Source organism: Narcine bancroftii, chromosome 2 (assembly GCF_036971445.1).
Source record: "Narcine bancroftii isolate sNarBan1 chromosome 2, sNarBan1.hap1, whole genome shotgun sequence".
NCBI lineage: Eukaryota > Metazoa > Chordata > Chondrichthyes > Torpediniformes > Narcinidae > Narcine > Narcine bancroftii.
The window spans coordinates 198,787,506-198,813,223 of NC_091470.1; the positions used below are offsets into that span (position 1 = coordinate 198,787,506).

At 48.6% G+C, this 25,718-nt stretch overlaps 1 protein-coding gene across 3 annotated transcripts; it reads left to right on the forward strand.

Moving 5' to 3' along the window:
* The first annotated feature begins 18 nt into the window (after positions 1-18).
* On the forward strand, positions 19-23,511 carry LOC138754953 (monocarboxylate transporter 13-like). 3 transcript variants are annotated; one of them, XM_069920014.1, is made up of 5 exons: positions 19-171; positions 7,046-7,269; positions 12,244-12,387; positions 16,353-17,129; positions 19,858-23,511. In XM_069920014.1, exons 2-5 carry the CDS (start codon positions 7,065-7,067, stop codon positions 20,049-20,051), a joined length of 1,320 nt encoding a protein of 439 aa, XP_069776115.1. In that variant the 5' UTR covers positions 19-171; positions 7,046-7,064; the 3' UTR covers positions 20,052-23,511. The 3 variants fall into 3 exon arrangements, with proteins under 3 accessions (XP_069776115.1, XP_069776116.1, XP_069776114.1); XM_069920015.1 differs by lacking the exon at positions 19-171 and adding an exon at positions 1,087-3,047 and having other exon boundaries at positions 20,514-23,511; XM_069920013.1 differs by lacking the exon at positions 19-171 and adding an exon at positions 2,056-3,047.
* Positions 23,512-25,718: the final 2,207 nt, after the last annotated feature.

A 25,718-nucleotide genomic window follows, 5' to 3' on the forward strand; every position in this document is an offset into this window, starting at 1 on the left:
TGTTTTGGGGTTACTTTGATTGCAGAGATTCAACATATAGCAAGTTTCCAATATATTCCAATACACAGTTCTGGTCGCCTCACGACCAGGAGGACATGGACGCCGTGGAAAGGGCGCAGAGGAGATTGACAAGGACATCGCCCAGTTTTGGGAGACACCTTATAAAAACAGGTGAAGTCGACTCGGCCTTTTCTCTTTGGAGGATGAGAGGTGACCTGATAGAGACGAGGGGCATTGATCGTGTGGATAGTCAGAGACTGAAATGGCTTCCACAAGAGGAAACGGGTCTAAGGTGCTGGGAAGTAGGTGCAGAGGAGATATCAGGGCTACTTGTTTTTCATGCAGAGGGTGCGTGGAATGGGCCGCCGGCAAAGGTAGTGGAGGTGGATATGTTAGGGTCCTTTAAGAGACTTTTGGATCAGTACATGGAGGTTAGAAAAATAGAGGGCTAGTCGTCTCTAAGGTCGGGATATGTTCAGCACAACGTTGTGGGCCGAAGGGCCTGTATAGTGCTGTAGGTTTACCATGTCATCATTGACGAACTACAAAGACTGAACCTCACATTATTTCACTGTGGGTTATGTACCTTTATCTTTGAATCAAAATTTACTGTCATGAACATCACGAAATTTGGTGTTTTGCAGCAGCGTCACTGGGCCAACATTCATATAAACCACCACACAACAATAAATAAAAATTTGTGCTCGAAAAGTCAAAGTGAGGCCGTGTCCGTGGTTCATTCAGGAATCTGATGGCGGAAGGGAAGAGGCCGTCCTTGTGTTCATCTTCAGGCTCCTGGACCTTTTCCCCGATGGTCGCAGAGGGAAGAGAACCTGGCCTGATTGGTGGGAGGGGGGTCCTTGAGGATAGAGGCTGCTTTCTTAAGACCCCACCTCTTATGGATGTCGTCAATGGAGTGATGTCACAACCCTATAGAGATTTTTTTTCTTGGCCTGAGAGTTTGACCCTCCTTCCCAGCCTGAATGCAGAAAGGACACTGTTTGACCTGCTGAGTTTCCCCAGCATTGTGTATATAAAATGGTGGCTACAGATCTTACTCCTCCACCTCATTTGTAAGAGAAGGGATTGAACCTTTAGCCCCTTTATACAATTGCGACCCACTAAATTGGCCGTTCAGTGTCCCGGGACAGGAATAGGTGTTTGGCGTTTCACACCTGACCACTCCTAACTGGGACACTGAACGTGTTCACACTTGCGAGAAGTCATCCCTGGGGTTAGGACTGTTCTCCCTTCTACCAGTGTCCTCATGATGCATCAAGCGATGGGGGACCTGCCCTAAATCCTGATCAAGGTATTATGATCTTATATTCAAGCAAAATTAGTCATAACATAATTAAGGTTTATGTACAGCACAGTACGACCACTTCAGCCCCTGTTGTTGTTGTTCCAACCTATATAAACCTTTATAAGGGACTGGGGAAACTGCTAGCTTTTTCCCCACATTGTATAAATTGTGCGTTATATCGCTACCAACTTTCCCATGCTGTTTAAAAATTGTCCACTTTTGCTCTTTATTTCCTCTCTCTCTCTCACACACTGCAAATTCCCCGGCAAAGTTTATACCTTCATTTTAATCTTTTCTTCCTTCACGTTCCTGCACTCATGAAAAAAACCTGGGTCATTTCTATCCCAGAATGCAATTGCCCATCCTACACTTGCCTGATCGCAACGCTGGTGTCTGCAGAGGCCAGGGATTGTACTCGGGAAGGCTGAGTACAGGGTTAATGGTCGGTTACTTAAGAGTAAACAGAAAGACCTTGGGGTGCAAATCCATATATCCCTCAAGGTCGCCATTTAAGAAGGCCTATGGGACGCTGGGCTTCATTAATGGGGGATTGAGTTCAGGAGTAGAGAGGTCTACAAATCTCTGGTTATAGGAAGGATTTGGAAGCCATGAAGAGGGTGGAGAGGAGATTTACTAGGATGTTGTCTAGATTGGGAAACAAGTCTTATGAGGCAAGGTTGGCAGAGCCGGGACTTTTCTCTTTGGAGCGTAGAAGGATGAGAGGAGACTTAATAGAGGTCTGCAAGATTATGAGAGGCGTAGACAGGACGGACAGCCAGCACCTGTTTCCCAGGGCAGGGTCAGCAAACACCAGAGGATGTCTGTACGGAGTGAAGGGAGGTAAGTTTAGGGGAGACGTCAGGGATAGATTTGTTTACACAGAGAGTTGCGGGGGCCTGTAACACCTCACCAGAGGTGGTGGTGGTGGCTGGAACATTGGGGGAATTTAAGAAACAGACAAACGGATGGAAGAAAAATGGAGGGATTATGGGGTAGGGAGGGTCTAATACTTTTTTTTATGAAGGAATATTTGGGTCAGCACAACATCAAGGACCGAAGGACCTAGCCTAGACTACCTTAAATGAGCTCAGACCACTTACCGTAGCCTACAGTTAGGCAAAATCATCTAACACAAAGCCCATTCTAGAATAAAGTGTTGAAAATCTCATGTAATTTATTGAATGCATTTTTTTAAAGCAGGCCCGCAGGAGAAAGAAAGAATCTCAGGGTTGTATGTGATGTAATTCGGATATAATTGGGTAGCATGGACTTGTGGGACGAAGGGCCTGTTACCATGCTGCACATCTAAAAAGAGTCCCGAAATGAGCCCCTGATTGAGTTTGTTGTTGAGGAGTCTGATGGTGGATGGGGAGCAGCTGTTCCTGAACCTGGGGGTACGAGTCTTGTGGCCCTGAGACCTCTTTCCTGATGGCAGCAGTGAGAACAGTGCGTGTGCTGGGCGGTGTGGGATCCTTGATGATCACTGCTCTCCGACACCAGTGTTCCCCCGTAGATGTTCACGACGGTGGGGAAGGGTTTTGCCTGTGATGTCTGCTCCCTTTGTTTTCAGTGGAAGTGATTTTAACACAATCCCTAACTCCAAGAGTGGCCGTGGTTATTCCTTAACCAGCTCGTTCCGCCCAGAACTATTTCTCTCCAACCCGTCTTTGGGAGGAAGTCTATTGACCAAAGCCCTCGTGTCTGTTCCTCTGACCTGGTGCGTCTGATCGGACAGCAGTCGGTAAGTTATTCAAATAAATTGATCAGGAACCACAGGCCACATTAAATTCTTCTTCCACACGTTCTCAGGCATTAAATCAGCAGGGGCGATCATGGTTCAATCAGCCGACGCTGGGATGGCAGCTTTCACAAAAATGCTGGAGACACTCAGCGGGTCGCATAACGTCCTTCAGGTCGCCATGTGAGCTGAGGTTTTGGGCCTGAGCCCTCCGCCAATGTCGGCAGGCGCCTGATCAAAACGGAGGGGTCAGGGGGCAGGGGTGAGAGGGCACGAGAAGGGTATGAAGGGAGTGGGGAATAGCACACCAACAGTTCAATGTTTTGGAATTGTTCACCATTCATCGGTAAGGGGCAATAACCATGTCTCACTCTCGGCCCAGATACAACTTTGTGGGATTGTGTCCAACTTCAGGGTCCAGGTCCAAGTTCAGAGACTCCGCTGAAACTTCTTGTCCGGTACCAATTAGAACCATGAAATATTACAGCACAGCAACAGGCCCCTTCTTGTCCGTGCCAAAAGATTTTCTTTTTGCCTCATCCTGCAGACTTGCCCTCCATACCCCTCCCAGGATTGTACATTATGTCATGTACGTGCTCTGACATTAAATCTAAACTTTGAAAGAAAATTACAAATAAACCTCTTCAAAACATGAAGTGAATAGTGCAGGAAAGTAACAAAAGGACCATGGAACATTAGAGCACAGAAACAAGCCTCTTTGGCCCTTCTAGTTTGAGCTGAACCATTTTTTTCTGCCTCGTCCCACTGACCTGCATCCAGTCCAGAGCCTTATGGACTCCTCCCATCCATTCACCTGTCCAAATTCTTCTTAAATGTTAAAATCGAGCCCACATTCATCTTTTCAGCTCATTCCACACTCCTATCGCTCTCTGTGTGAAGAAGTTCCCCCTAAACTTTTCCCCTTTCACCCTTAACCCATGATCTCTAGTTTGTATCTCACCGACCCTTAGTGGAAAAACCCGACCTACATTTACTCTGTCCGTCCCCCTCATAAATTTAAATACCTCTATCAAATCTCCCTTCATTCTTTGACACTCCAGGGAATAAAGTCCTGACCTGTAACTCCATTCCTGAAGCCCGGGCAACATCCTAGTTGGCATTGTGGTCAGCGCAACGCCGTTACAGTGCCAGCAATCTGAACCAGAGTTTCGAAGCCTGTGCTCTCTGAAAGGAGTTTGCACGTTCTCCCCCATGTCTGTGTGGGATTTCACGGGGGGGGTGGGGTCCAGTTTCAAAATGTACTGGGGGTGTAGTTTAATGGGGTGTAAATCAGACAGCATGGGCCGAAATGGCCTGTAACCGTCTCAATTAAATTTAAAATCTTCTCAGCCCTCTTTCCATCTTATTGATATCTTTCCTGTAGTTCGGTGATCAAAATTGCACACAATGCTCCAAATTTGGCCTCACCAATGTCTTATACAACTTTACCATCACATCCCAACTCCTGGACTCAATACTTTGATTGATGAAGGCCAAGCTGCCAAAAGTTCTCCTTCCAACCCTGTCCACCTGTGACACCACTTTCAGGGAATTCTGTACCTGTATTCCCAAATCCCTCTGTTCTACCGCACTCCTCAGTGCCCAACCATTCACCGTGTACGTCCTTTCTTGGTTTGTCCTTCCAAAATGCAACACCTCACATTTTCTTATTATTATTTAAGATTATTTTACTGTCATGTAAAAAATAAAACAGAAAATATGATATTAAACAAAATTTCCTTTGATCTATCATGAGGCAAAGTTTCACTATCAGGAAAAATTGTCCGGCATCCCTTACGGCCAGAGACAGAGAAGCAAAAGAGAGTCCCCCCTCCCCCACCGCTCCTCCCGCTCCCCCACCACAGTCACATCTCCCACAGCCTGGGCTCCAGGTCCAAACCTCCGACACGATCAGTGCCCCTCAGCGCCCTCTCGCGTCCCGGTTCCGATACCTGGTGCCCCTGTGCAGCTGGTCTCGAGCCAGCAGCCCGGAGGGAATCCTTGCTGCCAGCAGCCCACAATGGGTGGTGGGGGGGGTTCCCTCACCTCAAGACGCCAGCAGCACCACAACCCTGTTGGTTCTTCAGCCATAGAGCCCCCCCTCGCTGGTCCACCACCGCGGTCGCCATCCTGTGGGTTGTCTCCACTGCTTCTTCTCGTGGGGAGCTTGTTTTCTGGGGCCCAGCGCCAGTCCTTCACTTCCCCAGTGTAGTGCACTACCAGTAACCACCAAGACTGGGCTGAGGGAACGATAGACTTTAATATACAGAAGAACCTTGCTGGCCCGGATCCAGGTATAGGAATGGCGGGAAGGTAGAGGTGGCTCGACCTTTATGGCCCAGAACCACAGGGGAAGAGTCATAGGGTAATAGTCATCAGTGGGCAGGCCAGCTCCATATATACGGTCATCAACCATAACTATATACAATGGAGGAAACATATCACCACACCTGGGGTCTGCAGCCCCCTCGTGGCCGCTAATGAACACAGGCGCCGCCATCTTGGGTGCAAACCCCACGGGATTTTTAAATAAAGCCACCATCAGCTCCTTTAACAGGCCATTCAAAGCCTGCCCGGAGCTGGCAGCTGTCAGACTGCGGTTGGACACTGCAGGAGCACTGTGTCCCACTCCGCGCTCTCCACAGGTCTGAACCAGCATCAGGCAGCCGATTTTCACATTTAAACGCCTGCTCTAACCTTTCTTTAAGATCTAAGCAAAAAGCAGGCAGACGTTTGAATTACAGGCTGGCGATGGAAAGGGGGAAGAAGGGGAGGGGAGGGGTTCCAGACCAACAGATGAAAGGTGCTAACTGGATATGATTAGAGTAGAGGTGAGAATTGAGTTTGATTCTGTGAAAGGAGAGAGAGGGAAAAAAGGAAGAGGGAGAAAGAGAGAGAGAGGGAGGGGGAGAGAGAGAGAAAGAGGGAGGGAAAGAGAGAGAAAGAGAAAGAGAGAGAGGGAGAGAGAGGGAAAGAGAATGAGATAAAGAAAGAGAAAAAGAGAGAGGAAGAGGGAGAGAGAGAAAAAAAGTGTGTCTGAGAGAGAAAGAGAAAGGGAGAAAAAGAGAAAGTGTGTGTGTGTGTGTGTGTGTGTGTATGTGTGTGTGTGTGTGTGTGTGTGTGTGTGTGTGTGAGAGAGAGAGAGAGAGAGTGAGGGGGGTTTAACGAAAACTGGAGAAGTCGATGTTAATGTCGACCGGTTGAAGGGGGCCCAGACGGAAGATGAGGAGTTGTTCCTCCAATTTGTGGATGTTCTCAGTCTGGCACGAGGCCATGGACCGACACGTGGGACGGGGAATTGAAATGGGTGGGGCGGAGCCGAGGTGCCCCTGCCTCCTTCCTGCCCAGAGCCCCCTCTACCCTCTTCTCCCAGAACAGAAACTGTACCCGACGAGGGAAAATCACACAGTGATGTTTGGACAAGGTGGGCTACAGAATACAGATGCGCCCTGCCTTACGAGTACTTGCTTTACACAGATTCACCCTTTACAAAGAAACCTGTGTCACTTTCACAAGCCATGACAGATGCGGCCCCTACCCCGGGATCCACAATGGGATGTCAATAGGTAGGGTGACCTTCTTCCCCTCTCTCCTACGACCCAGTCTCCTGCACCTCCCACTCACTGGCGTCCCTAGGGTTGGTGTCACCCTCCCCACCCCCACCCCCCTCATGGACTAAGCATAGAAGAAATACCGCTTGTATGTCTGGGGTGGCAGGGACGCTAAGTGGTGGGGGATCGGAGGCTCTGACCGGAAGGTTCAAAAAGCAAATTTCGACTTTAAATCATATCAATCCTGCTTTTAATAAACCTTTTGTGTGTTATTTGGTGGGGGGGGGTTTCGATCTGGCAACGCTTAAAATTTTTTCCCACAGAAATCAAACACTTCCGAAATGTTGCATAGGGACGCCCTAGTTTCGTAACTACACCTGAATATTCAGAGACTAATGGTCGGTTAGGATCTCGCCATTAAGCCTCTCGGCAATATTGTTCTACTTGCAGCTCTGCTCCGCGAGCTGAGATGGCCCAGCCTGTCTATAGCGAGGTACCAGACGGAGGCTGGGGTTGGATGGTCGTCCTGGCTGGCTTTTTGAACAACTGCCTTTTGGTGGGCGTGGCCCGATCCCTCGGTGTCTTCTTCGTCCACTTCATGCAATACTTTCAGGAATCATCAAGCCGGGTCTCTTGGATAACTTCCATCGCTATGGCAACCCAGCAGTTTGCAAGTTAGTCTTTTGGCCTTCATCATTCAAAGTACTGGGTTTCGGAGTTGGGATTCTATGGTAACGTTTCTACAGTACAACTCTGATATCCAAAATGGTCGGGACCGGGTCTATGTCGGGTAAATGGTTTAAAAACAGCCCAGTAGCAACAGCAGATCACTTGTAACCATGTTTAAACATCAACAAACAACAAGGGAAGACTTTTTAAGCATTAAAATAATGTTTGATTCTCACCAAAAAAAAAATGCTGGCTGCCATCAATCACCAAGACCTCCCCACCACTGACCCAACACGTCCCTACCACTGCCACTCCCAGGCCGGTGGAAGGCTCACTGGCGAGTCGGTGGACACCTGCCTCCCTGGCCACCGGAGCTCCCAATGCCCAATTCCGAATCCTCCCCCAGGCCTGCCGTGCACTGGGGGAGTCCGGGAGTAGGCCGAGGGGAGGGTTCAGAGTTGGGCGTTGGAGTCCGGGGTGCTGAGGAGGAAGGGAGGAAAGTGGAGGAAACGCCACTGAGCCCGAGATCCCACTCTCATTGATGACGCCAGGACAAGGGATTCTTCCAACTGCTTGCAGTTGGGAGAGGGAGAGTTGGAGAGAAAAGTCACTAGGGGAAGATAAAGAAGAAATGGAACAAGAGAGGAGAGGGAGTTACCTGAAATGAGGACAATCATTATTCTAATTTCATGTCCGGTGAATTTTTTTTCAACCTATGAGGTCAGTTCTGCTCTGAAAAAACATTGGATAAATGACGACTTTTGATCTGTTTCAGATACCTTCATTTATCAAATTTTTTTTTAATTGGATCTCGGAAAATTCGATTTTGAATTATCGGAGTTGTACTGTATACGACATTGGAGTATTGTATAAGAAATTTGGAGAATTGTGCTCAGTTTTGGTCACCGAACTACAGGAAAGATATCAATAAGATAGAAAAAGTGCAGAGATTTACTAGGATGTTGCCCGGACTTCAGGAACTGAATTACAGGGGAAGGTTAAACAGGTTAGGGCTTTATTCCTTGGAGCGTCGAAGAATGAGGGGAGGATGTGGGTTAAGGGTGAAAGCGGAAAAGTTTAGGGGGAACTTCTTCACACAGAGAGCAGTGGGAGGGTGGAACAATCTGCCAGCTGAAGTGGTGAATGTGGGCTCAATTATAACATTTAAGAAGAATTTGGACAGGTACATGGATGGGAGGGGTCCAGAAGGCTCTGTACTGGATGCAGGTCAGTGGGGCGAGGCAGAAAAAATGGGTCGGCACAAACCAGAAGGGCCGAAGGGGCCTGTTTCTGTGCTGTAATGTTCCATGGTCCTTTTGTTGCCCTATGGTTTGAAGAAGTTTGCGTCATTTGTAATTTTCTTTCAAAGTTCAGATTTCCTGTCAGAGCACATACATGACATCATGTACAACCCTGCGATTCCTTCTCCTATGGACGCAGCAGAATTACCACTTATTAGCAGTGCAAAAATGAAAACTGTAGACAACGTACACATGTAGACTCTACAATTAGACTCTAAGATATAGACATCCAGGCTTGTTTTAATCGTCCCTCATTGACTCATTATGTGCACCATTTCAGGGCTCCTAAGGAAATGGGTCAATGACAATTTTTCTCAAGCAAAGTACTTCAGTAACAATTGGGTCTAGAGCAGGGATTCTCAACCTTCCCTTCCCACTCATGTCCCACCTTAAGTCAAAATAAGAATCAGGATTTATTGTCATGAACAAGTCACAAAATTTGGGGTTTTTGTGGCAGCATCACGGAGCAAACATTCATATTATAACCATCTTATGACATTACTATAAAAATAACAGTGCACAAAAAGTGAGGTCGTGTTTGTGGTTCATTGATCATTCGGGAATCTGATGGCGGAGGGGAAGAAGCCGTCCTTGTGCTCGTCTTCAGGCTCCTGGACCTCCTTCCTGATGGAAACAGAGTGAAGAAGGCACGGCCTGGGTGGTAGGGGGTCCTTGAGGATAGAGGCTGCTTTTTTAAGACACCGCCTCATGTAGACGTCCTCAATGGAGTGGAGTTTGGTGCCTGCAATGCTGCAGGCCAAGTTAACAACCTTCTGGAGTTTATTCTTGCCCTGAGAATTGGTGCCTCCATACCAGGCAGTGATGCCACCAGCCAGAATGCTCTCCACGGTCCACCTGTAGAAGTTTACGAGAGTCTTCAGTGATGAACCAAATCTCCTCAGACGCAAAGTACAGCTGCTGGCGAGTTTTCTTCATGATCGCATCGACATGGAGGCTCCAGGACAGATCCTCAAAGATATTGACACGCAGGAATTTAAGTTCTTGATCCTCTCCACTACTGAGCCCTCGATGAGGACTGGGCCCCTGACTCCCTCCTGAAGTCCACAATCATCTCCTTGGTTTTGCTGACATTGAGCGCAAGGTTGTTGTTGTTACACCATTCAACAAGCTGATCCATCTCCCTCCTGGACACCTCCTCGTTGCCGTCTCGATTCTGCCGACAACCTGTGTCATCAGCAAACTTGTAGATGGGATTGGAATCATGCCTGGCCACACAGTCGTGGGTGTATAACGAGTGGAGCAGTGGCCTAAGCACAGAACCTTGGGGTGTGCCTGTGTTGATGATCAATAGCCCCTTTTCCACCAGGCCCTGTCCCAGGAATTAACGGAGAATTTACCAAGTCAGGGTCCAGTGGAAAAGGAACACTGTTCGAATGCTGGTGTCAAATGATGTCATTTCACGTCGGGGAGTGACAGCCTCGAACTCTACTCATGTCCCTGGCATTTGCTGACACAGGAGAATGTCCCCCGTTGAAGGTTGAACACCTCAATGCCCGGGGATGAGTTGTGCCCAGTGGAAACAGCACAAAGGGCTTCCTATCCCGGGGACACTGCCTGGCCAATTCACTGGGGTGCCAGTGGGAAAAGGGCTAATGTCTCCCCCTCTACTATTGCTTCCAATTCGTACGGGCTGTGGTCTTTGCATGAGAAAGTCAAGGTTCCAGTTGTGGGGGTGGTGGGGGGGGGGGTACAGAGCCCCAGGGTTTGTAGTTTCTTGACCAGCACTGAGGAAGTAAGCAATCCCTCACTAATCATAGAGCACTGATGGCACAGGGATTACTTAACACGGGATGTGAGTGGAAAGAAAAAGGTTGAAAATCACTGATTTAAATAATTGGTAATTTTCTTTCAGATTTATTATCAGAGAAGATACGTGACATCACATACAACCCGGAGATTCCTTTTCCCTGCGGGCGCGGAGAATTACCACTAATTGTCAGGGTAAAAAAATAACTGTACTCAAGAAAAGATATGTAGACAAGAGAGAAAAATGCAAAGAAAGAAAGAAATTTAAACCAACTGACTGCAATATAGAAAACAACATTCAGTAATAAATAACATGCACAAGTTAAGAGTCCTTAAGCGAGCCCCTGATTGAGTTTGTCGTTGAGGAATCTGATGGTGGAGGGGGAGCAGCTGTCCCTGAACCTGATGGTGCACTGAGACCCCTTTCCTGATGGCAACAGCAAGAACAGGACATGAGCTGGGTGGCGTGGGGTCCAAGATGATCGCTGCTGCTCTCAGATGGTAGTGTTCCCCATATCATCTAAAAGTCGATGCCCCCACCCCCTATTTTGGAATCTCCTTTTGCATCTGCTTCTCCTATTGTTAGGGGTGCCAGGCAAGTCAAGTTTGTTGTCATCTGATTGTATCCCTCTTGTTACTGTGGCCCCCTCTCACCTGCATGTCTTAGGGTATGATAGCCCTGAACGGCCAGAGTTCGGATCATCGATTCAGAGACACTCGGAGAAGCTGATGTGAGAGATGATTCAGAGGAGGTTCACAAGGGTGATTCTGGGAATTAAAAGGTTGAAGAATGACCTAGGGGAGGGGAGGGGAGGGGAGGGGAGGGAGGTGGGGGAACCTCATGGAAACATTTCAAATGTTGAAAGGCGTGGACAGAGTAGATGTAGAAAGGTTGCTTCCCATGGTGGAAGAGTCTAGGTCAAGAGGGCACAACTTCAGGATTAAAGGGTGTCCGCTTAGAAGAGAGATGGGGAGAAATGTTTATCTAGAGGGCAAGGAACTTCTTGACACAGGGGGTTGTGGAGGCCGGGTCATTGGGTGTATTTAAGGTGGAAATTGATGGGTCCTTGATTAGCCAGGGTGTCTAAGGTTATGGGGAGAAGACTGGGCAGTGGGGCTGAGCGGGGAAATGGTTGGCGTAGCGGTTAGTGCAACATCTTTACAGTGCCAGCGACTGGGACTGGGATTTGAATCCTGCGGTGTCTGTAAGGAGTTTGTACTCCTTGTCCTGAATATGTACTGTCTGTCTGTATGTGCATCACGTCTGGTTATGTGTCTGCGTGTTATGAACCAAGGACTGGATAATGCTGTTTCTTCGTGTTAGACTTGTACAATCGGATGGCAATAACTTGACTTTTTGCCCGGTGTCCTTAACAGTAGGACAAGGAGGGCCCCTTCAGATCTGGTCCAAAATAGGGGGGGATGGGCATCGTCTTTTACATGATATGGAGAGCAGCAGCGATCATCAAAGACGGACCCCACCCAGCGCACACTCTGTTCTCGCTGCTGCCATCAGGAAAGAGGTCTCGGTGCCACAAGTCTCGCACCATCAGGTTCAGGAACAGCCGCTCCCCCTCCACCATCAGAGTCCTCAATGACAAACACAATCAGGGCCTCGTTTAAGGACTCTTATTTGTGCACTTCATTGATTTTCTTTTTGCTCTCTGTATTGCACAGTCAGTTTGTTTACATTTGCTATCTATTTACATTTTTTTATTTGTTTACATGTGTACAGTTTATTTTTTGCACGACCAATTAGTGATAATTCTGCCGCGCCCGCAGGATAAGGGAATCTCAGGGTTGAATGCAGTGTACTCGACAATAAATCTGAAATCTATACAGCTAAGATTTCATGAGAATTTTTGTTGGTCGGTGTCAGGTAATGAATTCTTGCATTAACTGTGTTCACAGGTCCATTAGGGAGTGTCTTTGGGAAGCATTATGGATCTCGGACAGTCGTCATGGTTGGAGGAGTTTTGGCCTCTGTGGGCATGCTTGCTGGTTCATTTGCCCAAAGACTCCTCCACCTGTATCTCTCCATCGGATTACTTACGGGTCAGCTGCTATTGATCTCTCCATTTAAGTTTATTTCAGGTCCTTGTTTGTCTCAAGAATGCGGAGGTGGTAAATATTTGAAAGCAATCTAAACAGCCTTAACCCAGGCCCCATATTATACAGCCTGACGACAGGCCCTCTCAGCTCATGAGCCCATGCTGCCCAATTACACCCCAGCAGCTTGCAGACCCCATGCGTTTTGAAGGGTGGGGGGGAAACCGGAGCCCCCGGGGGAATCCCACGCAGACACGGGGAGAATGTACAAACTCCACACAGGCAGCACCGGATTCGAACCGGGGTCGTTGGCGTTGCGGCTAACCACTACACGGTGATCGCAAAGGTTCATTTCATTGTCATGTAATAACACATGAAATATGTAATATACTTGATATATTACCTGTAGGTTAATTGGGTGGTCTTTGGGCAATGGACTTGTGGACAAGGGCCTACATTTAAAAGGACATGTACGTCTGCCTTAGCAAACAGTGAGCACTGCCCAGCGCCCCTTACAGTATGAGAGATAGAGAAGCAACAGAGAGATACTTCAGAGACACCGAGTGTCCTTGGATTCACCTCCAGCTCCTCCCGCAGCCTCTGCAGCCACACAGATCCTTGTTCGATCCATCAGCCGCCTGAGCTCCGGATCCAAAGCTCCAACACGATCAGGAAGCCCTTGAGCACCCCAAGGCCCATCAGGCGCCTTTCTTGCCCTCAGCGCCCTCTTGAATCCCGATTCTGATACTTGGTTCCCATGAATCGGGCTTCCAGCAGCCTGCAGCCTCTCTCTCTCTCTCTCTCCCTCTTTTCTTTCTCTCCTCTTCATCCTCTCCCCTTCTCTCTCTCTCCCTCTCCCTCCCCATCCCTCCCCATCCCTCTCCTCTCTCTTTCTCTCTGTCCCTCTCCCTCCCATCCCTCTCCTCTCTGTCCCTCTCCCTCCCATCCCTCTCCTCTCTTTCTCTCTGTCCCTCTCCCTCCCATCCCTCTCCTCTCTTTCTCTCTGTCCCTCTCCCTCCCCATCCCTCCCCCTCTCTCTCTGTCCCTTTCCCTCTCCATCACTCTCCTCTCTCTTTCTCTCTGTCCCTCTCCCTCCCATCCCTCTCTCTCTTTCTCTCTGTCCCTCTCCCTCCCATCCCTCTCCTCTCTTTCCCTCTGTCCCTTTCCCTCTCCATCTCTCTCCTCTCTCTTTTTCTCTGTCCCTCTCCCTCCCATCCCTCTCCTCTCTTTCTCTCTGTCCCTCTCCCTCCCCATCCCTCCCCTCTCTCTCTCTCTCTCTCTCTCTCTCTCTCTCTCTCTGTCTCATAACATGAAGAAGAGCTCAGGCCCAAAATGTTGGTGATACCTGTTAACCTCCTGGACGCTGTGGGACCTACTGAATCCCTCCAACATTTTTTACTGTTTTTCGACAAAAGGAGGTGACGGTTTTAAGATCCTGATGAGGAAATTATGGGTTCAGAGGAAGTTCACAAGGATTTGGTGTCCAAATCCGTGCATCTCTCAAAATCACCATGCAGGTTGATGGGATAGTTATCTAGGGGACGCTGGGCTTCATTAATCGGGGGATTGAGTTCAAGAGTCGAGAGGTCATGTCGCAACTCTACAAATCTCTGGCGAGGCCCCACTTCAGGTATTGGGTTTAGTTCTGGTCACCTCTTTACAGAAAGGATGTGAAAGCTGTGGAGTGGGGGCAGAGGAGACTCACCAGGATGTGGTCTGGATTGGGAAACAAGTCTCATGGGGCAAGGTGAGCAGAGCTGGGACTTTTCTCTTTGGAGTGAAGAAGGAGGAGGGGAGACTTGATAGATTTTGAGAGGCATCGATAGGGTAGACAGCCAGCGCCTGTTTACTAGGTGGGAGGACGTCTGTACATAGTGAAGAGAGGGAGGTTTAGGGGAGACATCAGGGGAACAGAGAGTTGTGGGGTCCTGAAATGTACTGCTAGGGGGTGGAGGCTGGAACATTGGGGGAATTTAAGAGACTCTTAAAGAGACACATGGATGGAAGGAAAATAGAGGTTATGGGGTAGAGAAGGTTTAATACTTTTTGGTAGGTATATATAGGTTGTCACAACATTGAAGGGCCTGTACTGTGCTGTAACAGCCTATGTTCTATGAATGAAAGGATTACCGTGTGAGATATGTTTGACAACTTTTTGCTTGCACTCGTTGGAACTTTGGAGAATGAAGGGGGTATCTCATTGAAACATTTTGAATGTTGAAAGGCGTGGACAGAGTCGATGTAGAAAGGTTGTTTCCCCACGGTGGGAGAGTCCGGGACAAGAGAGCATAACTTCAGGATTGAAGGCCGTCCTCTCAGAACAGAGGCACGGAGGAATTTCTTCAGCCAGAGGAAGGTGAATCTGTGGAATTTGTGGACACAGGCGGTCGCAGAGGCCGGGTCATTGGGTGTATTTGAGGCAGAGGTTGACAGGTTCTTGATTAGCCAGGGGCATCAAAGGTTTTGGGGAGAAGGCTGGGCAGTGGGGCTGAGCGGGGTAAATGGATCAGTTCGTGATTAAATGATGGGGCAGACTCGATGGGCTGAATGGAGTAAAAGGCTGCAATTGAAGTAAAAAGACAATGCTGGAGAAACATTGGTAAAGACATATCACTGACGTTTTAGCCCTTATCAAAGAATAAGCAAAATGTAGACAAGGGCCCAGACTAAATGGTGGAGGGAAGGGGAGGGGGCAGGGGTGGCGGGGGGGGAGAGAGAAAGAGAGAGAGAGAGAGAGAGAGGAGAGAGATGAGGGAAAAAAGCTGAGGGGTGGGGGTTTCTAAAGGAAACTGGAGAAGTCGGCATTAACGCCATCCAGTTGGAGGGGGCCCAGACAGAAGACGAGGTATTTTTCCTCCAATTTGCGGGTGATCTCAGTCCAGCAGGGAATGAGATCATGGACGGACATGTCAGTGAGGGAATGGGATGGGGAATTGAAATGGTGAGAGGGAAGAGAGGGTGAACGAGAAGTGAGCTAGCAGAAATCAGAGAAGTCAGTTAACATTAACGATTTTTAGTTTAGATTTTTTTTTAATTTTAATGTAGCACGGTAACAGGCCCTTCTGGTCCACAAGCCCGTGCTGCCCAATTTACAGCCAATTAAACTACAATCCCCAGTAAGTTTTGAAGGGCAGAAGAAAATCGGAAGAAACCCACGCAGACACGGGGCAGAATGTACAAACCCCTTATAGAGAGCGGCGGATTTGAACCCCAGTCCCAGACGCTGGCGCTGTAACAGCGACGTGCTAGCCACCGAACTCTCGAGCTGAGTATGTCTTAGAAACATAGAGCGTTGCAGCACAGTGAACAGGCCATTTGGCCCCCTCTAGTCTGTGGCCTCTCACATCCATGCACCTATCCAATTTATTCTCAGAGCGCATGATCAAGGTCGCGTTCACCACATCAGCTGGCAGCTCATTGAACGCTGCCACCACCCTCTGAGTGAAGAAGTCCCCCCTAAACCTTTCTACTTTCACCCTTAACCCATGACCTCTAGTTTGTATCTCACCGACCCTCGGTGGAAAAAGCCGACCGACATTTACTCTGTCTGTAATTTAAAAATCAAATCTCCCCTTTCTTCTACACTCCCGGGAATAAAGTTTAAACTTTCCCTTTTCCTGAAGTCCGGGCAACTTCCAAGTAAATCCTCTCTGCCTCTTCCAATCTTATTGATATCTTCGGTGATCAGAACTGCACACAAATTTGGCCTCACCAATCTCTTAAACAACCCCAACATAACATCGCAACTGCCATACTCAATACTTTGATTTATAAAGGCTAAGATGCCAAAAGCTTTCTTTAAAACCCTGTCCACCTGCACCCCCTCACCTTCAGGGAACAACGTATCTGTATCCCCAGGTCTCTCTGCCATTTACTATGTATGACCTGCCTCGGTTTGCCCTTCCAAAATCTTATGATCTTATTACAATGTGATCCCCAACTCCGATGTTTCTTGTTTTGATTCCCCGCAGGTATTGGCTGGGCATTGGTCTTCACACCCACGATGGCCATGATCTCCAGGTACTTCAAGAAACGGAGAGCCTTGGCAACCGGTTTGGCGTTTACTGGAGTAGGAATTGCATCTTTTCTCTTCTCACCGCTCTTTCAGTTCCTGATTGACGAGTACACCTGGCGTGGGGCCCTGCAAGTTCTGTCCGCAATCATGTTGAACCTGTGCGTCTGTGCAGCCCTGCTCCGACCCATCACTTTGCAGGAGGACCTGTTTGCAGCCTCGAATAGCCGTGCAGGAGGCGCGGGGTGTTGGGAGAAAGTGACCTCCGCCGCTGACTTGACGCTGCTCGCCCGCCGTGGATTTCTGGTGTACGCCTTTGCCTTGGCGCTGATGACCACGGGCTACTTCGTGCCCTATGTCCACCTCGTGGCCCATGGCAAGAACCTCGGACTGTCAGATTATGAGGCGGCCTTCCTGCTGTCCACCACGGCCATCTCCGACACCGTGGCTCGCCTCTTTGTGGGCTGGTTGGCGGATCTCAAGCTCATCCGGTCAATCCACATGCTACTCCTCTGGAGTGTTCTGACTGGCCTTAGCCTTCTGCTCTTGCCTGTGGGCCGCACATACTTCAGTCTGATGGGGCTCGGTCTCTTCTATGGCTTCTGTGCCGGAGCCCTCTCCCCTCTCTTCTTCTCCACTCTCCCAGATATCGTAGGGATTTGGCGGATTCTCAATGCAACCGGCCTCCTTCTGATGCTCCTCAGTATCGGAGGTCTCCTTGGACCTCCCCTATCAGGTAATGAATGTTGGGCTTCCAGAGTCCTCCTTCTCTCCTGGTACCCCTCCTCACTTTCTCCTGGGTCTCGCTGCTCCCATCGGTTTATTCCAAGACTCCACGCGTGGTTCGTAAATGTGAGATGTTCTTTAATAACCATATAGCATTTTACAGTACAGAAACAGGCCATCTTGGCCCTTCTAGTCCGCACCGATTTACGTGAAACTCCACTAGTCCCACCTACCCACTCCCATTCCCATAACCCTCCAAATCCTCACATCCATGTACTCATCCAACCTCCTCTTAAATGACAGAATTGACCCTGATGCAACTACACTCATTCCACTCGGCCACCACTCTCCTTGTGAAGAAACATCTTATATTACTCCTAAAGTTTTGCCCCCTAACCCTTAACTTATGACCCCTCGGTCCAATCTCCCCTACCCTCAGTGGAAAGAGCCTATTCACATCTATTCTATCTATTTCCTTCATAATTTTAAATACCTCTATAAAATCCCCCCTCAATCTTCTATGCTCCAATGAATAAAGACCCAGTCGACTCAATCTTTCTCCGTATTCTAGATACTGCAATCCAGACAACATTTTAGTAACTCTTCTCTGCACCCTCTCTACCTTATTGATATCCTTTCTATAATTTTGAGACCAGAACTTCACACAATATTCCAACTTGGCCTCACCAATGCCTTGAACAGTCACCTCCCAGCTCCTATACACTGTGCCATGATTTATAAAGGCCAGTATACCAAAAGCCTTCTTCACCACCCTATCTACATGGGAATCCACCTTCAAGGAACGCTGAACCATTATTCCAAGATCCCTCTGTTCCTCAATCCCCTCCACTTCACTGCATACATCGTATTTTCAATATTCTTCCCAAAATGAAGCACCTCACGCTTATTTACATTATTTACATTAAACTCCATCTGCCACCTTTCAGCCCACATTTCCAAACAATCCAAATCCTTCTGTAGTCCATGAAAACCCTCCTCATTATCCACAACCCCCCCCCCCCACTATTTTTGTGTCATCCACATATTTACTCACCCAATTTACCACTCCGTCATCCAAATCATTAATATAAATGATGAACAACAAAGGACCCAACACCGATCCCTGAGGCCCACCGCTCGGCACCGTGACTCTCTGGTGCCTAGACAATACCGCACGATAACAGGCCCCTTTCAGCCCAATTTACACCCAGTTAAGCTACATTCCCCCCCCAGTCACACCTCCTTTCAGAGGGTGCGATGAAACTAGGGCCTTCCCCCCGGGGAAAATCCATGCAGACATGGGAGGGAAGAAGGTAAAACTCCTTATAGACAATGCAGGATCCGAACCTGGCGCTGTAACAGCGTTGCACTCTCCGCCTCCCCGTTAATTCAACCATTTAAATTTAATTTCAACATTGGAGAAAACCTAGACAGGTTTGGGTGAAGGGTGAAAGGGGAAACGTTTAGGGGGGACCCCCTACGAGCCAATTTCACCTCTGTAAGGAGTTTGTGCGTTCTCCCCATGTCTGCATGGATTTCCTCTGGGGGGGGTTCCAGTTTCCTCTCACCGTTCAAAACGTATTGATGGGGCGTGTTGTAAGTTGATTGGGTGTAATTGAGCAGCACGGGCTCGTGGGCCAGAAGGCCCCGTTATCGTGTAGTAGGTCTAAATTTAATGCTAGAATCTCACACTTAAACATTAGGGGGAACCTCTTCACCCAGAGAGCTTGGAACGAGTGGGCAGCTGAAGTGCTGAATGCAGGCTCAATTTTTTTTTAATGAAGAATTTGGGCAGGCACGTGGATGGGAGAGGTATGGGCTGTGGCAATTCAGTGGGGTGAGGCAGAAAAATAGTTCAGCACAGACTAGAATGGCTGAAGGAGAAGCCCCGAAATGCATCCGTAGGAGACAAAGGTAGGTCGCCAACATTTCAGGCCTGAGCCCTTCCTCAAGGAAACATCAGAAAAGGCAGGAACAGGATAAATCAGAGAGTCTCCGAATTCAAACAACAGGAAAGGAATCCAGACCAACTAAATGTCTCAAAGTGATCAGGGACTAGGTGAGAATTTTTCATATCTGTGCAAAAGGAATGGAGAGATGACAGGCGAGTTTAACGAAAGCCAGCGGTCGATGTTAATGCTGTCCGGTTGGAAAATGAAGGTGGCGCCCTCCAATTTATTGGGATGGGGGGGTGGGTCTCAGTCTATTGGTGCATGAGATCACGGGCAGGGATGTCAGCCAGGGAATGGGGCAGGGAGACGAAACAGGCAGGCACCGGGAGATCTGCACTGCTACGGCAGGCAGAGCTGAGGCGCTCGGCGAAGCCGTATCTCCGATGCCGAGGAGACCACAGCAGGAGCAGCAGACCCGGGGTCCCCCCACAGATCCACAAAGTTGCTTCACATGGGAGGACCATTGGGGCCCCGAATTGTGACATAGGAGGAGGTGGTGGGTGCAGGTGGAAGGAAGGGCCGGTCTCTGTGCTGCAATGTTCCATTTGGCCTTCACCACTTCAGCTTGAAACTCGTTCCATTCTCCCACCAATGCCCCCCCTGAAAATTTTCGTCCTTAACCCATATCCTCCAGTTTGTCTCTTGTCCACCCCCAGTGGGAAAAGCCTACCTGTACTTACTCGGCTCCCCCGTGTTAAATGAGGGACGAAGTGGGAATGGGGAGGGAGCTCAAGATGGGAAGCGGCAATGGTGATGACTCAACGCAGCTTGATTTTCCACTCCCAGGGCTCCTGGAGGACCAGACTGGAAGTTACAACACCTCCTTCATGGTATCAGGGGGCTTCATCCTGGCCGGCTCGCTTACCCTCCTCCTCCTCCCAGGATTCTTCGTCTGCACCTCAATCCCGTCCGATCAAAGGCCCGGAGGCCCTGCCAACCACGAGCCTAGCGCCCAACACATTCCCCCCTCGAGACAATGACTGGAGCTCAGCCGATCCAGGCAGCAGCTCGTGGAAATGGCACAGAAGTATTTATTGGCTGATTTGGGAAGGTAGCTACTGGTAGCAGCAGAATGCGGTGCCAGGTCAAAAAGGAGCGAGGCCCCAACATTATCATCCATTTTCATGTTAAAGCCTCAACAACTTCTCTCATCAACAAACACATTTGTATTAGTTAGGTGCTAAATATAGTAGGACCACCCTGAGGACTAAACCACTGAAAACTGCAGTGCAGAATACAGGCCATTTGGCCCTTCTAGCCAAGCTTCCACCTATGCTAACCATGCTGCCCCTACGATAATGGTCACACACCCTTTGCTAACCGTGAAACCCCCCTACACAAACCGTGACGTTACACTAACCGTGCCACCATGGATAGACATTCAACAAGGAATACTGAAATTCATTCCTTTCTTTATCAATCTTTTTGATTGGTTTTTACAGGAATTACAGTTCAAAGAAGAAAATACAATATCATATATTAATATAAAACTTCAAACAGTAGAAACTTAGTCCCATCTCCACCTCAATGGGGGAAAATGAAATAAAAACTCAAAAGCATTGTACAAAAAACCCCTTCCTAACCGACTCTGATCGAATTAACCAACTACCAAAAAGCAGCAGAGCAGCTGGTCCCAAGGGTTGCAGCGAATGAAGCCACAGCAGACGTTGCCTGCGAGCTGGACCCCACACAACTGACGAACTGGATCTTCACAGGAAGGTCTTCGCGCGCGGCCTCCGTCACACGACCTCTGAAATCACCCGCCTCCCAGAGTTCGTCGTGCCCCACCCCCCAACCCTCTAGCCAGCCCTCTGGGAACTCCTCCTGATCCTGCGGTGGGGGGGGGCCGCAACTACGGATAATGGAGTGACGCGGTTCGCCCCAGGGCTACGTATATTTTGTGGCTTTTGGTTCCTACTGTCAAAGGTAAAACTATATCTTATCTGGAAGGACATCTAATCATCAAATGAAAAGAAGGCATAAAAGGTCACCGTGTTTCTTCAAATTTCACCGATGGGATCCAATTTCTTCTGAACTTCAACAGGACATAATATGAGAAAATCAGTGAATCACTGTTGGAGGTCAAGAGTCTTTCCATTTGAATAGGATGGCTCTTCTAGCCAGCAACGTAGAGAAGGCCTCAACCCATTGAACAGGTGCAGAAAAACTCTCTATGTCTGGGTCAATAACCCCGAAAAAGAGCAGTTACTGGATTGGGTCGTAGCTCCGCCTGGAGTAAAGTTGAAAAGATATTCAAGGTTTCTTTTCAATTGTTTTCTAAGGACAAACAAGACCAAGCGAGCTCTTCATCTCAATCTTCTCACCCCACGAGGGGAATCAGGCCTGACTATTGCGGTCAAAGCCGATTATTCTATCGTAGGCGCTATTGAAAACAAGAAAGGCTTGCATTGGTGTAGCACCTTTCCATGGCCTCGTGTCATCTCAAAGTACTTTACCAACATTTTAGTTGGTTTTGAAATATTGTCTCTGTCGCAATGCAGGAGGCACAAAACTTTCTCCCTGTGACCGCTTGGGTTTCCACCCACATTCCGAAGATGACCGGGGTAGGGGGAAGAATGGGGGAAGGGGAAGGACCAACAGACAAAAGGTGTTAATTGGACATGGAGAGTTGATTTTGGCTCTGTGAAAGGAGACGGAGGGAAAAGGGAAGAGGGGGAGAGAGCTGGGGGAAATGAGACAGGAGGGAAAAAGATGGGGGCAGGGATTTTCCACAGAAACCAGAGAAGTCCATCCGGTTGACTACAATCTCAGACTGTGGGCCTTCGTGTTTCACTCCCCTCTGAATACGCTCACCAACTGTACGTTTTTGGAAGGGTGGAAACCGGAGCGCCCAGAGGAAAATCCACACCTTTAGATTAGAAACGATTAAATGTTCCAAGGTACTCCGCAGCAGTGCAGGTTGTACCACTCTTATCCATTGCTCTACAGTCCGGCATGCTTGAATCTGCCACCGTGAGTACAAACTCCTTCCAGACGGCACGGGATTCAAATCCCAGTTCCGATAGCTGACGCTGTTAAGGTCAAATCTGCCGCCATTAATACAAACTCCTTCCAGACAGCGTGGGACTCGAACCCTAATTCCCCAATCGCCGGTGCTGTAAAGGTATTACATTAACCGTGCTGCCCCACAGTGTTATTTCCTGTTTTAAGGTTTGTTCTACCTTTGATATGTTAACATCGGGGGGCTCCCTCAGCGGTCAATTTCTGTTTTCCGTCATTTTCGATGGCTAGGTCCCGACGTTGCCAGATTAAAAAGGTACAGCCTGTAATGTCCAGGCAAAATCAGACATTGAGTCATGTAACAATCAAGGGATAGATCCCACGAGGTGAGTGCTGATGGCTGGAAATTTAAAATGGAAACAGTCAATGCTGAAATGCTCCCACTCAAAGCAGAAACTTCTCAACCTTTTTATTTCCACTCACATCCCTCGGCCATCAGGGCTCTGTGATTAGTCAGGGATTGCTTAAGATGGGATACGAGTGGAAAGAAATAGGTTTTAATCGTCCCTCATGACTCGTTGTGCACCGTTTCAGAGCCCCGACAGCCAACACATCCAAGCTCCCAATGCCCAGACCGCAGATCCTTACCTCAGCCACCAGCCCATCCAAGCTCCTGATGCCACCGGCCGCTCGCCCATCAAAGTTCCCAGACCATAGTTCCTCGCCCTGTCCGCCTGCCCATCTGAGCTCCTGACACCCTGGCTGCAGATCCTCACCTCGGCCACCCACCCAGAACACAGACTTACCACCCGGTACTGGCCATCCGAGCTCCCGATGCCTTGAACCCACCATGGTCAAAAGTACTATCCATGTAAAAGTCAACCCCCCCTAAATTTGACCCAAAAAAATAGGTCCCCAAAACTTGACCATCACATGACTATTTTAACTCAACCCACAATGATTCTATATCTTCTAATCATAAGATCAAAGAACAGGAGTTGGTTATTCAGCCCATTGAGTCTGTTCCGCAAATCCACCCTGAGCTAAACCATTCTCACCTAATCCTGTGTCACCACTTTCTCGTGATTTTTAATGCATGATGACACCACGGGGAAACAAACCTTGACCCTTGACACCCCCCCCCCCCACACCGCTACACCGACCGTGCTGCCAATTTGCAATTCCACTGAAATCTTTGTAGCTCTGTGCAGACACTCATTCATTTTAACCGGGAGGCATGGTTGGGGTAGCAGTTAGCGCAATGCCTTTACAACACCAGCGATCGGAACCAGGGTTCAAGTCCCGCGCTGTCCATACATTCTCTGTGTCTGCATGGGGGCTCCGGTTTCCTCCCATCAATGGGATGTAAATTTGGCGGACTCGTGGACCTGTTACCACGCTGTATGTCTAAACTTAATTTTTTAAAATGAAATATAAATATTTAAATTTTAAATTAAAATTGAATTAGTGTACAATCGATTTTCAGTGATGGGTAATTGATTTTTTTGAGAAGGATTCATCCTGTGACCATTGTCAGTTCCCTGATTGGACAGACAATGCCCATTTGGACAATCGATGTGCTCATCTAGTACTGACTCAGAACTAGGGCTCTATACAGGCCCTTTGGCCCACAAAGTTGTGCTGAACATATCCCTACCTTAGCAATTCCTCGGCTTCCCCATAGCCCTCTATTTTTCTAACCTCCATATACCTATCCAAAAGTCTCTTAAAGATCCCTCATGTATCCACCTCCACTACCGTTGCCGGCAGCCCATTCCACACACCCACCACTCTCTGTGTAAAAAAACCTACCCCTGACATCTCCTCTGTACCTACTCCCCACCACCTTAAATTCACCAGTTCAGCCCTCTGGCTATCCACATGATCAATGCCCCTCATCTCTATCAGATCACCTCTCATCCTCCAAGGAGAAAAGGCTGAGTCCACTCCACCTGCTTTCCTAAGGCGTCTCGTTAAACCGGGCGACGTCCTTCTCAGTCACCTCTGCGCCCTTTCCACGGCGTCCACCTCCTCTGGTCATGAGGCGACTCACCGACCCTTCCTACATTAAATAGTCCCTGCATTGATGGTGTTGTGATTGCACCCAACTGTCTGCTCCGAGTTCCTCCAGCAACTCTGTGCGTTTTCACCACACAGCGCCTGCAGATGTTCATCATTCACTCCATTCAGTTGATCCATTGCGAAATCTCTTTCAAGGGACGCTGACCCCTGAAAACGTTCTCCTTCCCTCTTCGAAGGGAGTTCTGTCACTGCTCCCCATCTGGAATCCCTGCTGTTCTCAAGCTCTGCGACCATGTCCTCGCCCAGACTCGCTTCCACACCCACGTGCCTCACCCTTTCTCTCTCCTGCCCTCTTATCCAACACCTGTTCTCCTCCCTTCCCCCCACCTTTCCACCAGCCTTTCAGTAGAGACACCTGCCTGCCTCCTACAGCACCTCAGCTCTGTCCACCGCAATAGGGAGGGTCTCCCAGTGCCCCCCTTCCATTTCAATTCCTTGTCTCATTCCCTTCCTGATATGTCTGTCCATAGTCTCACACACGGACAGACTGAGACCACTTGCAAATGGGAGAAACAACACCTCCTCTTCGGTCTGGGAACGCTCCAACTGGATGGCCTTAATGTTGCCTTCTCCAGTTTCCGTTAGAAACCCCACCCCTCTTCTTCTCCCATCTCATTACCTCTAGCTCTCTCCCTCTCTCTGTCTTTATCTCTGACCCCTCCCTCTCTCTATCTCTCCATCTCTCTTTCTCTCTCTCTCTTTCCCTTTTTCCCTCTCTCCTTTCAGATTTCAGAATGATTGTCAGAATGAGATCACATTCAACCCTGAGACTCTTTCCTGTGGGCCAGGCAGAATTACCACTTATCGGCAGTGCAAAATAAAACTGTATATAATGTAAACGTGTAAAAAAAGAAAGAAATGTAAACAAACTGACTCTGCAATACAGAGAGGGGAAAAATCAATTAAGTGCAGAAGTCAGTGTTTGCTGTTGAGGGTCTGATGGTGGGAGTACAGTTGTGCATGGAGCCTATGTCATTTCTCACCTTTCCTTTTATCATATCCAAATGGCATCTTTTGTCTGTTGGTTTGGACTCCCCAGCCTTTAACCTAGACGTCTGTCTCATTTAGCTCACACTTTGAAGGGCTCAGGCCTGAAACATCGGTAATATATCCTTACCTCCGATGCACGCTGGGAGACCAGCTGAGATCCCCCAGTGTTTGCTGTGTTGGCTCATCGTTTGTGTACTGACGAGGCCAAGTGTGGGGAGGGAGTTGGGGCTGTGACCCCAGACGGATCTGGAGCTTGAACAGAGATCTCTGGAGCAGAGATTGATGGGTTCTTAATTAGCCAGGGCATCAAAGGTCGTGGGGCATTGGGACTGAGTGGGGAAATAGGTCAGCAGGGGCAAACTTGATGGGCCGAATGGCCTATTTCTGCTAACTTCTTCTCACAGAGCATGAATTGATAGATGCAGGCTCAATGTTGACATTGAAAAAAAATTTGGACAGGGACATGGATGGGAGGGAAGTGGTCCAGGAGCAGGTCAGTGGGGCAAGGCAGAAAAATAGTTCAGCTTAGACTAGAAGGACCCATTTCTGTGCCATAGAGATCTATGGCTCTATATTAACTTAATTGAAGCATTAAAACACAGGGATGCCTCAGA